This window comes from Verticillium alfalfae, genomic scaffold, assembly GCF_000150825.1.
Source record: "Verticillium alfalfae VaMs.102 supercont1.6 genomic scaffold, whole genome shotgun sequence".
NCBI lineage: Eukaryota > Fungi > Ascomycota > Sordariomycetes > Glomerellales > Plectosphaerellaceae > Verticillium > Verticillium alfalfae.
Window position 1 is genome coordinate 671,844 of NW_003315033.1, and position 12,792 is coordinate 684,635.

Consider the following 12,792-nt stretch of genomic DNA (forward strand, 5'->3'; position numbering starts at 1 on the left):
GCTTGTCTTTGATGAAGGTATTCGATCACCGCAATTTATCAAGAGTTTTGGCCCTGACAATGGTGTAGTGCATCACTCTACGGGGAAAAGCGCTGAGAGAATGATCATGATGAATTTCTATCACCCACGCAAACAATCGGCACTCTGGGTTCCTCACGTCTTAGGACTGACCGCAAGCCCCATAATGCGATCTAGGCTCGAAGGCCTTGAAGCACTGGAACGGACACTGGACTCGGTTTGCGTTACGCCCAGATTGCACCGAGATGACTTGATGACCCATGTCAAAAGGCCCACGGTCAGTTATGTTCATTACGAAACGACAGATGCCAAGGGTGGGCCCACGCCAGTCAGTATATTAAGTCTTCGCGAGGCATGCAGAAATATGGACATCAGGCAAGATCCATTCATTCTCCATCTAAGAGACAAAGGCACTGATCGAGCACGACGTGAGCTCATCAAGGTCCTTACAAGCCACGAAACATATTCACAACAACAAATGAAGTCTTTCTTTAACCAAAGCTTGCGAGTCCTGCGAGATCTCGGGCCCTGGGCAGCCGAATACTACATTTGGAAGGTTATCTCGGATTTTCTGGCAATCACTGAAGCAAGTGATCACCGCATGAATCAATGGAAAACCGAAGAAAAGCAGTATCTGGCCAACATCCTTCGACAAATAAGTATCAGCGAGCCGCAAGTCAGCATGCTAAGTACTCATAACACATCGAACAAATTCATGATGCTCATAGAACATATGTCATCTAAAGCCACCGATGGTACTGCTGGGATCATATTTGTCAAAGAGCGATCAACTGCGGCGATGCTTGCACACGTGATTGAGTCGCATCCACTGACACCGAATATGTACTCGAGCGTTGGGGTTGTTGTCGGTACTTCCAATCATCTGGTACGGAAGAAAGATATGTGGGATCTGTCTCGAGCAGCCCACGAGACGGAGCCCCTTCTCCAGTTCAGATCTGGCCACCTCAATTTGCTCATCGCCACAAGTGTGCTTGAAGAGGGCATCGACGTTCCTGCCTGCAACCTCGTGATCTGTTTCGATGAGCCCGAAAATCTCAAAGCCTTTGTCCAGCGGCGCGGCCGAGCCCGGAAGAAGGATTCTAGCCTTGTGGTTCTTCTCCCCGGGACAGGCCACGTGCCTCAGGACTGGGAAAGCATGGAAGCGACAATGAGGACACACTACGAGAAAGAACGGCGCGAAATACGAATAATGGAGCAAATCGAAGCATCCGAGTCTACAGAGTACGAAGAGTACATTGTCGAGAGTACCAATGCCAGGCTCGACTTCGAGAACGCCAAAGCGCATCTCAGCCACTTCTGTGGGCAACTCTCTCCTGGGGAGTTTATAGACAAGAGGCCCGAATACATACCCCGCGTGGTAGACGACGAAGAACCTCCTTCTCTGAGGGTCACGGTACTATTGCCGAGTTATATTCCAGCTGCCGTCCGTCATGCTGAGAGTCGGCGAAGCTGGAAGTCGGAGCATCAGGCCTCAAAAGACGCCGCTTTTCAGGCATACCTGGCTCTTTACGACGCGGGACTGGTCAACGAACACATGCTTCCACTCACGGCCAAAGACATCGTACCCGCAAACGAACCTCGAGTAGCAACCTTGCAGGTCAATGGCCTCTTGAACGTCTGGCTTAGTATTGCCCAGGCCTGGATCACGAGTACTGAAATCTGGTTAACTCCAGTACGCCTCCAAGATGCGACGGGATTGACGCGAGGAACGTATATCATGAGCATGCCGGTAGCATTGCCGGCACTGCCTTCCACGCCAGTGTACTTCGATCACGAAGGACCATGGCTTCTGGATTTTGGCCCACAAGAACGAAAGGAAAAGCTTGAAGTGCCTGATCATTCTTCAGTGCTGCTTGCACTCCACTTTGGCCATCGCTGGGACATTGCTCATGGCCAGCAACAGGTGATCAGCTTCGCTTCACAGGATGGCGAACTGCATATCAACCAGTTAAGTGCACGGGGCTTCACAACCACAGATGCCGACCGAAAGGAAATGCTGTACCTGGTACGGGACGAGTCAGGATGCCCGTATGTGTACGGCCACTTTCTCAACAGCAAGCCGTCACTTGAACTTATTCAGCGACCTTTCCGGCGCATCGGGGACTCTCCAGGCTTCCAAGATGCACCCAACAACATTCCTTACTTGGCTCTTAGAAAGTGGCCGCGCTACCCGGCCCTCCTGCACCAAAAGAGCGTTAACGATTCACTGCCACAGGCGACAAATACGAAGCCATATGCGAGGGTTTATCCGGCACCGTGGGCGAAAATTGACACGATCCCACTGGATCATGCTTACTTTGGGGCGTTGATCCCTTCCATTTCACACATTGTCGAGGTTCGACTGGTTGCAGAACAGCTTTCCTCGAGCCTACTTCGTGACCTCAATTTCTCAGATCCCTCTCTCGTCCTGACGGCCATCAGCACTAAGGGTTCCTTGGAGGCCACAAACTACGAGCGTCTTGAGTTTTTGGGTGACTCTATCCTCAAGCTTTGCACCACGGTCAATGCTGCCGCTCTGCGTGCGTTTGCCCTCCTTACACTCTGTCATACGTTGCCGCAGCTGACACAAGCTTAGACCCTGACTGGCCGGAGGGCTACTTATCATGCCTGAAAGATGGCTTAGTTTCGAACTCAAGATTGTGTAGGGCTGCACTGGATGCTGGCCTTGACAAATTTGTTCTAACTGAAAACTTCACTTGTCGCACGTGGAGGCCTATCTACGTCAACGGCATGTTGGAAACAGGTGCTCGCGACTCGGGACCCCGTGAAATATCGACTAAAACGCTCGCCGATGTTGTGGAAGCACTCATAGGGGCCGCATACATTGACGGTGGCCTCGCAAAGGCAATTGGGTGCATTTCGATCTTCCTGAGGGAGCTCGAATGGAAACTGTTGCCAGCTTGTCAGGAGATCCTTCACAGTTTGGCGCCCCCTGATGTGTCTTTGCCGCCAATGCTTGTTCCGCTGGAAGAGCTGATCGACTACACATTCACGAAGAAGATTCTCCTGATTGAATCGATCACGCATGCCTCCTTCACTGCCGGGCATGTGAATGGCTGCCTCGAACGTCTCGAATTCTTAGGCGATGCCATTCTGGACGACATTGTGGTGTCCCATCTGTTTCCCCTTAACCTTTCGCACGACAGGATGCATCTCCTCAAGACTGCTTCGGTCAACGGCGATCTTCTAGGATTCCTTGCACTCGAGAGCCATGCCGAGGAAGACGAGGTGATTATTGATGTCAACTTTTCTCCTTCTGATACGGACCTCAATCCTCAGAACCCTGCCGGGATGGAACAGAAGCTCAAACGGACACGCCGGAAAATCCCCCTTTGGAAGTTTATGCGCCACTCCTCAATAGAGGTTGTGCAGCAGCAGACCAAAGCTGCCGGCGCTCATGCCGATCTCCGAGGGCAGATCATTCACGCTCTGGGACATGGGTCAAGCTACCCCTGGTCTCTTCTCGCCCGCTTACATCCCGCGAAGTTCTTATCCGATATGGTCGAAGCTGTACTGGGTGCCGTCTGGGTCGATTCAGGGGACATGAGAGCGTGCGTTCGTGTGACGGAACGACTTGGCATTCTGCCGGTGCTGTCCCGGCTGGCAAAGGACGACGTTCATGTGCTGCATCCGAAATCAGAGCTGGGAGAGATCGCTAGTCACCGGACAGTCAAATATCTCCTCACTTTGCCCGAGGACGCAGCCGGCCTGCAGAGTGCAAAAAGGAAATATGCCTGCAAGGTCATGATCGGGGATCGCTGTGTTGCAGAGGTAGATGACGGGGTCGCTCGAGATGAGGCCGAGACGAAAGCTGCAGAGATTGCGGTACGGGTCTTGCAGGATGAACAGGCTGACGCGAAACAAGCAGCAGAATCCTAAATTGACAGAGTCCTTGGGTTCTGGCTTGTTGATAATGATAATGATTACTCTCATGTACTTTGATGACATGGACGCCCATGAATTAAGTAGAAAAGACCAGTCCGTACACGCAAAGTTCACTCGCGGCCAGCCGAAGAGAACCGCTACTGTTGTGGGTATAGCGAAAAGAAAACGCCTTACAAAATCTCTAGAAGTATCATCAAGGCACACAGCAAGACGTAACGAGGTTGAACATGATTGTTCAGTCGTCATCTTCGGTGAGGTCTACTGCCCTCGCTCCGTTCGCTGTTTTGGTGTATTTCCACTCGCGCTGGGATGGCGGCATGGTAAGGTCGACTTCGTCTCTCTCACGCTTGACGGAGGGCTTTTGCTCGGTCTTCGCCACCGCTTGGTTCTCTTCTTTAACCCGGCTCGGCCTCTGTACCAGGTCAGCTTGCTGCTTGGCATGTGATGCTTCCCGAGACAAAGCAGGAGGCTCCGTCATTTGTGCAAATAAGTTAGCCGTCTATGAGACTTACATGCAATGAGTGGAGATGTTGAGCTGCTAACCGCCTGACCTGCTCGGTCGACATGCCCTCGAGAACTTGCAGTTCTGGATCGGGTGATGGAGTGCGGGGAAGGATCATCTCCTGCTGAAGAGCCCCTTGATTCTATGTCAGCAACGTTTTCAAGTACCAATATCTGCGTCGTGGAGATACACACTTCGAGATCGGTATTTGAAGTTGATCACAGCAAAGGCTTGACGGCCGAGCACATAGTCGACCATGACATGGCGGCTCGCTGGCAAATCCGCCCCATGAGAAAATCTCCCAAATTTCAGTCCTCAGTTCGCTGGAACATGCGTTGAAAAGACTCACGATGTGCCATGGGAGATAGCTTTGCCCTTCAGGGATTTCTCAGACAACTCCGACGTATTGATAGGAATCGTCGAATCAGGCCTCTGCGCCATCGTATCGCCTATGTCGACACCAGCGAAGAAGCGCAGCTGTATAAGTCCCAAATGCTTCGCTGCCTCAAGGTCACTCGCAATGCGCGCCGTATCCGTGTCGTCCACTGGAGCTGGATTAGTCTCGAAAACGACCGCATCGAAGCGGCCGCCCTGACCGCCAGACGAGGGCCAGCATGGCTGTGCCAACAGTGGACGTCGTCACATACCTGTCGACACGGCAGAGAAGACCAACTTGAGAAGGTGGACATATCCAGGACGAGAGCACGACTCGACTTTCTTGCCGTCAAATCGAAGCCTGTCAATAGTTCCCTGGCCTGGCCGAACTGAGGCGCACTTGGAAGAAACATGTTTTCCATCTACGAAGAGCTCCCCAATTACAGTGTCGCACGGTGGTAGGGCATGCTGGGTGACCTCTCTACTCATATGGACCTGAACGGTAAAGGATGCATTATCGATGGATTCGATGTACTTGAAGATCTGATGTCTAGCCGGCAAGTCGTTCACTTCTCGGGAGGACACGTCGTCGTCGTCGTAAGCCTCTGCTCTCTGGCCGTTGACTTCGACCCAGGCATCGATGCCTGGGACTTCACGATCGATGGGCATGGTTCCAACGTGGGATTCCAAGTCTTTGGCCGTCTGGATGATCTCGAAGTATGTCAGTGGTGGATACGTCAAGGCGGCATGAGAAAGACGTATTTGGCAAGCGCTGATGAGGAATCGTGGGCTTCTTTGAGGTGGGTATAACCTGCCATCCAAGATGCACCTCGGGCACCACGTTTTTGATGGGCGGGGTTCTCAGGCACCCCTCACGGTGCGGCTAGGCAACCACTAATGCCTTCGCTCAGTGCTGTATGTACCTACCAGGGAGACCTGATCAGTATGCCGCATAGGTATGTAGGTGGCGTGGAAGCCAGATAGATAAGGCACCTACACATCCCTCAGTCGCAGTACACAAACCATACCAACAATCACCTTCTGGACTCTGTGGTCGAAGATGGCTTGGACTTCGATGGTACATTGTCAGACGTGCAGCAATCAACATGGCGATACCACAGGATATCCGGGCACTGTACATGCCGTCATGCAATTCTGCGACAGCTAGTTGTGTCTGAGACGTCTCCAGAGCCTCAATAACGCACTTGTCGCTTCGAGCAACTGCCATCAACGTCGTGGAAACAATTGCACAGCAACGTCAACGAACCCAACTCCCACCCTCTCGCGGCTTTGAAAGGTAGGGTTCACATTACCTAGGTAAAAGCCAAAAGCTGTCATACAACACATATAAACGATTAGTCCCAGATTTAGAGTAACGGTCATCACGACCGGCATTCATTGCACTTAGCCCCTTCTCCCCTGCCTGCATCGTGAAGGACGACACACGAAGCGGTGCTTGTAGGCATCACATGGAGAGTATGTTTCCTCTGTTCTCAACCAACCCTGTCAACATCTTCAAACGCCCGTTTCTATGTTATCTCCACATTCCTGCAATCGTCTTGTGTTGGGAATCCTTCCTGCCGCACACTGTTTAGAAAAAAAAGAAAGTTTGGAAAAACGCATGGAGGTCCTGATAGAGCCACAGGGCCGAGGAAGACAGGAAAAAAGCCAAGTCGACCCGACTACAACACTGACATTCCCGCAGTGCTCGCTTGCTGTCAGCTCAAGTTGCCGACGGCATGATTTTCGGCGCATACAACTGCTCGTTGCACACACCTGTTGAGGAAAACAAGGTAGTCTGGTGGCCGCCTTCATTCGTCGGTCAAGTCAATGACGGGTATCGAGGGGTCCATGCGAAAGATCTTTCTAGGTCGACCTCCTTCAACCTCCTCATTCAGGCTGTATACTTCGTCAATGTGACGTTTGCCGCCGCGCCGCGCCGCCTCGTTGGTTCCCAAATTCGTCAGCGGCTCGCGTTGTCTGTCATGGTCTCGCTGGAAAGCCAGTCAGTATCGCTCAGCAGGCTTTTGTACTTGACCTGGTCGATTTTCCCTTGACAAACCTTCATCTGTATCAGCTTTACGCGAGCTAGACGTTCAATCTCGTGCTGTGGTAGTGACTCCATCTTCGGAACTGCGTCATCGTAGTCGGGGGGAGGAGTTCGTTGCACGACTCCTTCCTTCTTGAGGCCCTCTAGGGGGGGAAAGTCAATTGAAGCTTCATGGATGTCGTGTTGCAACTTACCCATGGATCGGTACTTGAATAGGTAAGACATCACCGGGCGGCCACGATCCACGATTCGAGTCCGAGGACGCCTTCCGTCCCCATGGCCCGTAATGTCCTCCGGTATGGCATAGCTATGAAGTCATTAGCAACGTAAGACTGTCCAGCGAGACAATGCCACTGACGATGTACTGTGCGAGAGTGCTCTTCCTTTCAGAGCTTCTTCGGAGATCTCGGAATACGGATACCCGCTGGTACTGATCCTGTGATCCGTCTGCTTATACGTGTTGTGGCGACCGTCTTGCTGTCGGTCCCTGGTACCGGAGATAAAGCCTGTAAATTCTACCCACCGAACGACTATCTCAATGGTTCCAAGTGCCTTTGACAGAGCGATTTCTTCAGGGGACGTCTCATCAATGACTGAACATAGGTCAGATCTGGAAGTCACCAACTTGAAGGTGGTGCGGCTACACTTACCGGTGGTGAGCGAAGAGAATACAAACCTTCGAAGCTCTTTCTGGTAAGGGTCACGCCCGGGCCCTTTGGCGCCAATGAACTGTGTAGTATATGTGTAGCTTCTACCATTGCGTCGCAGGTTGCAAGCCTTCACGTTTCGCTTACCCATGTGACTGCCGTCGACGAGAAGTTGAAATTCCAGGCAGAATTCATCATAAATCCACTCGTCCAGGGAAGGATCATCTTCTACTGAAATGACGATCTCGAAACCATTGTCGTCCTTACTTTCGATGAAGGTGGACATCTCCCGCTGCGCGCGGCCATCGGTCGAACCTTTGTAACCGAGGTGGGGGTTCGGGTCGGGGTGCTCGTGGGCATCTCCATAGTCCCCCATTAGACCTGAGGGTATGTTCCATTAGCTATGAAGCTGTTGAGGGCACTGTTGTCTTGCCACTTACGAACAGCAACATTGATGCTCGGTAAGTCTTGGTGTCTCATCTTGTCGTCTGATTCTCGTTCACGGCGTGTAAGAGAACTTTGGTATCAGGAACTGATTCGAATCCAGGCGGGGGCACTTGGATGTCCAAAGATGCGTGGCTCAGGGAATCTGATGATGCGGCAGTAGGGAACAATCAATAGGAGGAACAATCCCTAGTAGTGAGTTATGTGCCGAAAAACCCAAGGTTGAGGTCCGTTTGGTGGACCTTACAAGTCTGAAGGCACAGAAACTACCTAGGGAGGTACCTACCGACGAACTTACCTGGGCTGCAAAAGCTGCCTTCCAGATACAAGGTGAAAGACTCCGAAGGCAGCAGCTTCTGGTGGTAATCCTTCCCAGAAGTTAAGATAGGCAGCTCGCTGTACCTAGGTACCTACCTATATAAACCGAATACATGCGTAATACAGCTGCCCTGTTTCGCACCGAACTTACCAGCGTCAGAGGTTGGACGACTGGTTGATTTCCCACATTTTCTTCCTCAAAATCTCACATGAGCCGTGGACGTCGAGGTAACTTTCCAGGTTCGGCAGGTTGTAAGCCAACTCTCACAATCTTCTTGTCATTCCATACTGCTTCTGTTCAGTTTCGATGAAGGTCGCCCTTCAGAGCACATGAGCGAAGAAGAGTGCAATGTGCACATAGCTTCCTGGTATCCATACAAACATAGCAAGCTTCTTTCTTGGTTCCCCACCTCAAAGTCAACAGAGGTCTGGGGTGGGTCATTGTGCCAGAAAGTCGGGCGGTTAGTCTACAACACCTCGAGGTACGCTATGCAGCAACCGCCGAGGTAAAGCAACGCGATGAAGACTTTATTGGCAGACCCCCGAAGGTCCTCATGAACATTTCAACTGCCGAAGGTCCTGGTCATACGAACGAACGGTAGGTGGCCTGCTGCCGTTTGTCCGGTGGCTTGTCAACCAAGCCGAAAGGGATTAGTGATTTTACGCGATGTCCAAGCTCCATGCGGTGGCCCCGCAACCCCGGCATTTGAGCTCAAGGTTCACTGGATGAGACAATACTGCCCCTCATCTTGATGTCTGCTGATCGTTCGCTTCCTCGATTGGGCGGCAATGACACAATCGGGATATGGAATTCCATGCGTCGGCCGACCAGTGTCCCCTTTGGCCCGAAATGCTTAAAGTATGGCCATGGCCTCCGCCTGATATCCACTCCTGCCCAAGTCTCACAGTTCCCACGCGCAGCACAAAACCAGTGACCGGAACCTCCCTAGGAGGTAAGGACGACCTAGTGCACTCATCAGAGAATTTCGGCCAGTGGCCTCCATATTGCCTGATTCCTCCATCGCCAAGGACATCGAATTCATAATGCCTCTGAGCGACCAGTCTCTCGACCGGCTTCGAGCCTTAGTGGACGATTCGGTAGCCGATCAGAAGAAAGGCATTCCTGGGGTTACAGTCGTTGTCGTTGGCAAGGATGGAAAGGATCTCTTCGCACATTCGGCAGGCAAACAGGGAATCACCTCCGAGCAACCCATGACTCTTGATAACATCTTCTGGATAGCCTCATGCACCAAAATGTTGACAGGTGTGGCGTGTATGCAACTGGTGGAACAAGGTCTTTTATCACTGGACGATGGAGAACAAATCGAAAATCTCTGTCCCGAGTTGAAGGACCTCAAGGTTCTCCGATCTGACGGTGTGCTGGAGGGAAAGAAAAACCGCATCACCTTACGCATGCTTTTAAGCCATACCGCGGGCTTCGGCTACACATTTTTTAACGAAAGGCTGAGAGACTGGTCTTTCCCCGCAGGAATTGACGAGTTCTCGAGCCGCATAGAGGATGTCACTCAACCGCTCCTGTTCCAGCCAGGAGAGGGATGGGAGTATGGTGTAAGTTATTGAGCCCCTTCGTGCCTAGAACCCCTATCCCTAGTCACTCTGACCATTCTCCAGGTCGGTATTGACTGGGCTGGTATTGCCCTTGAACGCCGCACAGGGGATACTCTGAACACCTACCTGCAGAAGCACGTGTTTCAGCCACTTGGCTTGAAGAACATATCGATGTTTCCAAACGAAGACATGCGGGCCAAGTTGGCACACATGCATGCACGAGATCCGGACGGCACCCTTCGTCCCAGAGATCACCTACTGCGCCGCCCACTCGTGGTGGACCTAGGCAACGAGAAAGAGATAGCGTCAGTCTTCAACAGTGGTGGCGCTGGTCTGTTCGCGAAGCCTCAAGAATACACCAGTAAGCGCTCGAGTCCACTGTGACTCGCCTCTTGCGTGATAGACTGGCCTTGTGCTTGATGGCTGACTTATTTCGCCAGAGGTTCTCGCTGTTCTTCTAAATAATGGGACCTGCCCCATAACCGGCTCCCAGATACTCCGTAAAGAAACGGTTGAAGAAATGTTCCGGAACCAGGTGTCCTCATTTCCCGACTACGCTCGACAAGGCATTCCAGCGTCGAAACCCGATCTCACGAACCCGGTCTCAGAACTCTACCCTGTCCAGGATAATGCACCTCAGGGTTGGGGGTTGACTTTCATGCAAGCAAACAGCAGCGCCACTGGTCGATCGCCAACAACTGTGCAGTGGGCTGGCCTTGCCAACCTATGGTGGTGGTGTGATAGAGAGAAAGGGGTGGCAGGATTCGTTTGCACTCAGATTCTTCCGTTTGCTGATGGCCCAGTCCTCAACTTGTGGGCTCAGGTTGAGGTGGAAGTGTACAAAGCGCTGTCTCAGTAGCTGTCTGCCCTGAGTCACAGGTGTCGGAAGCCAGGTTGCTAAGTAGGGCCCGGCAGTGGCCATGTGCTCGACGCATTGGTTCTGCAGTTCTCGCGAGGCGTAGAAACACCGTTGATGCCGATTCTGGTACCGTGAAAATGACGGAAATCACATCCAAAGGATGATGAGCAGTTCCGATACTGCTTGGACCATGTATGCTGTGTTCCTGATGCAGTCAGCCTAGCTGAGTCATCGACGCCCCTGAGAATGTGAACTAGCTGGTCTCGGCCTAGGAACCCTTGGAACTGGCTGGGCTCCGCTACCCTCCGCCCCCAGCCAGTCACTACGTCTCTGGAAGCCTCAACCTCGACCTGTCACCTCGGAGCATGACGTTCGCTCCAGCTCTCATCATCCAGAAGGACGCCTTGTGTCAACCCCAAACAACGAACGGCGACAATGGTACAAGCTGGCCATGCCATAGGACCTAGCTGATCGATACCCTTCCGATCTCTCCTAATTGTCCTCGGCAAGACCCAACGCGCGCCACAATGGTCTCGGACAGCTCCAGCAACATCCGCGTCTTCATTCGCTGGGACGACCAGACTGTCTTTGCTGGCGAGGAGATCAAGTGCACCATCACCTTCAAGAACGTTGCCGCCGATTCCAGTCAACATAAGCAGACCCAACGGCAGGCAAATGTCGCCGATCGTCCCCGATATGCCACCCCGCTGCATCGTGGGAAGCCCATCACCGGCTCGACCCCACCGACCCCGTCAACGGCTGGTCCCTCTCGCGGCCACCGTTCTACCCTTTCCCTAAGTGCACCGGCCGCCTTCTCAAGGAGCCGTTCTGGCTCGATCGTGTGGCCACAACCCCCACCGCACCCTCCGAAATCTAGCGACAACCAAGGCAACAGTCATCGACGGTCCATCTCCATCGTCTCCATTGGATCGGCCAATACAGCTCCCGATGATGCGCAAAGCAACGCTTCGTTCGCCAGGATACAAAGGCCCGGAAGGGGGCATGCGCGGGCTCACAGCTTGCACATTATGCCCCGGGCTGGCCTCGGGATCTCTGGGCCCCAGTCAGGTATTGCTTCCTCCCATTGTTGTCAGTGAACAAACGCCTGACCGCTTGACAGCATCACCGCGGCAGGTCAGCTCTCCGATGTTCAAATCTACACAGATGTCCGATCGACACCCCCGGTCTCCAGGTCCATCAACCATGCCGAATACTCCCGCCATCAGCGGCCCTTTCCGACAGTCACGGTCACCTTCTAGTAATATGCCCGAATTCAAGTTTCCAATGGCGCCCTCGCCATTATCCGAATCTCATAACAGCCCATTAAATCCCACTGACGACAGCTTTCTGAGCCCCAAGAACGAATCAATTTCGGCATTCCGGACGAAGGACGGCTCTCATGGGGCTCCTGACCACTCACACATGCATGCGACCACCCCAGCAATGCGAATCCTTTCCTCGACAAGCATGGGAGGAACACCAAGAAGTAGCGGGGAGTTCTACGCGGCGAGCAATCACTCTTCGGAAACGCTCATCTCGGAGTACCCCGCCCACCAGCAACCGCTTCGTGGTCAGCACCAGCCAAGGCCTTCACATCTCAGACGAAGTTCCAATTTCAGCTCACTGCAACAGCCGAAAGGACCCGAAACCATTATGATGGCGTATGCTCAGGTTCAAGGTTCCTTCACCCTGGATGGTTCACTCATCAACCTGGCGCCTTTTGAGCAAGTTAAGCGAAAAGCCGTTCTTGGTGGACAAGGGGGCGGCGTGATTGGCGTCGAGACTTCTTCCAGGCGCGACAGCGGTCTTCGTCGCAGCTTCGGATGGGGGAGTATAAGCAGCTCCCTTGGCGACCTTCTCGGAACTGGGGAGCTCAGCAGCATGAAGGACATGCGCGGCATCGCGAGCTCCAAGTCTGTGCCGCTCCTCTCTACGCCGCAGTCGATCCTGTTTCGTTGACATGCAGCTTGCGCCAGGGGAAAGCAAGGCCTTTGAATACGCCTTTTCAATTGCCCAGAGGCCTGCCGCCATCCCACAAGGGGCAAGGCCGTTTAGATTTCATACACGCTCGTCATCGGCACACAGAAGGCTTGGCGGCACGAAA

At 52.9% G+C, this 12,792-nt stretch overlaps 5 protein-coding genes across 5 annotated transcripts; 3 read left to right on the top strand and 2 right to left on the bottom strand.

The window, feature by feature from the left end:
* Positions 1-71: 71 nt before the first annotated feature.
* Positions 72-3,918, top strand: VDBG_05294 (conserved hypothetical protein; the record flags this gene model as incomplete). Its single annotated transcript, XM_003004135.1, has 2 exons — positions 72-2,558; positions 2,654-3,918. The coding sequence occupies 2 exons, from the start codon at positions 101-103 to the stop codon at positions 3,916-3,918; spliced, it is 3,723 nt and encodes a 1,240-aa protein (XP_003004181.1).
* Positions 3,914-5,609, bottom strand: VDBG_05295 (predicted protein; the record flags this gene model as incomplete). Its single annotated transcript, XM_003004136.1, has 5 exons — positions 3,914-4,336; positions 4,437-4,561; positions 4,621-4,724; positions 4,776-4,971; positions 5,074-5,609. The coding sequence occupies 5 exons, from the start codon at positions 5,468-5,470 to the stop codon at positions 4,160-4,162; spliced, it is 999 nt and encodes a 332-aa protein (XP_003004182.1).
* A 1,003-nt stretch (positions 5,610-6,612) lies between these two features.
* On the bottom strand, positions 6,613-7,978 carry VDBG_05296 (predicted protein; the record flags this gene model as incomplete). The annotated part of the gene is made up of 6 exons (XM_003004137.1): positions 6,613-6,795; positions 6,864-6,994; positions 7,046-7,158; positions 7,210-7,357; positions 7,502-7,879; positions 7,939-7,978. The coding sequence occupies 6 exons, from the start codon at positions 7,976-7,978 to the stop codon at positions 6,613-6,615; spliced, it is 993 nt and encodes a 330-aa protein (XP_003004183.1).
* A 1,183-nt stretch (positions 7,979-9,161) lies between these two features.
* VDBG_05297 (beta-lactamase family protein) lies at positions 9,162-10,688 on the top strand (the record flags this gene model as incomplete). Its single annotated transcript, XM_003004138.1, has 4 exons — positions 9,162-9,829; positions 9,893-10,190; positions 10,270-10,329; positions 10,633-10,688. 4 exons carry the CDS (start codon positions 9,305-9,307, stop codon positions 10,686-10,688), a joined length of 939 nt encoding a protein of 312 aa, XP_003004184.1.
* Positions 10,689-11,215: 527 nt separating this feature from the next.
* On the top strand, positions 11,216-12,647 carry VDBG_05298 (conserved hypothetical protein; the record flags this gene model as incomplete). The annotated part of the gene is made up of 2 exons (XM_003004139.1): positions 11,216-11,756; positions 11,809-12,647. 2 exons carry the CDS (start codon positions 11,216-11,218, stop codon positions 12,645-12,647), a joined length of 1,380 nt encoding a protein of 459 aa, XP_003004185.1.
* Positions 12,648-12,792: the final 145 nt, after the last annotated feature.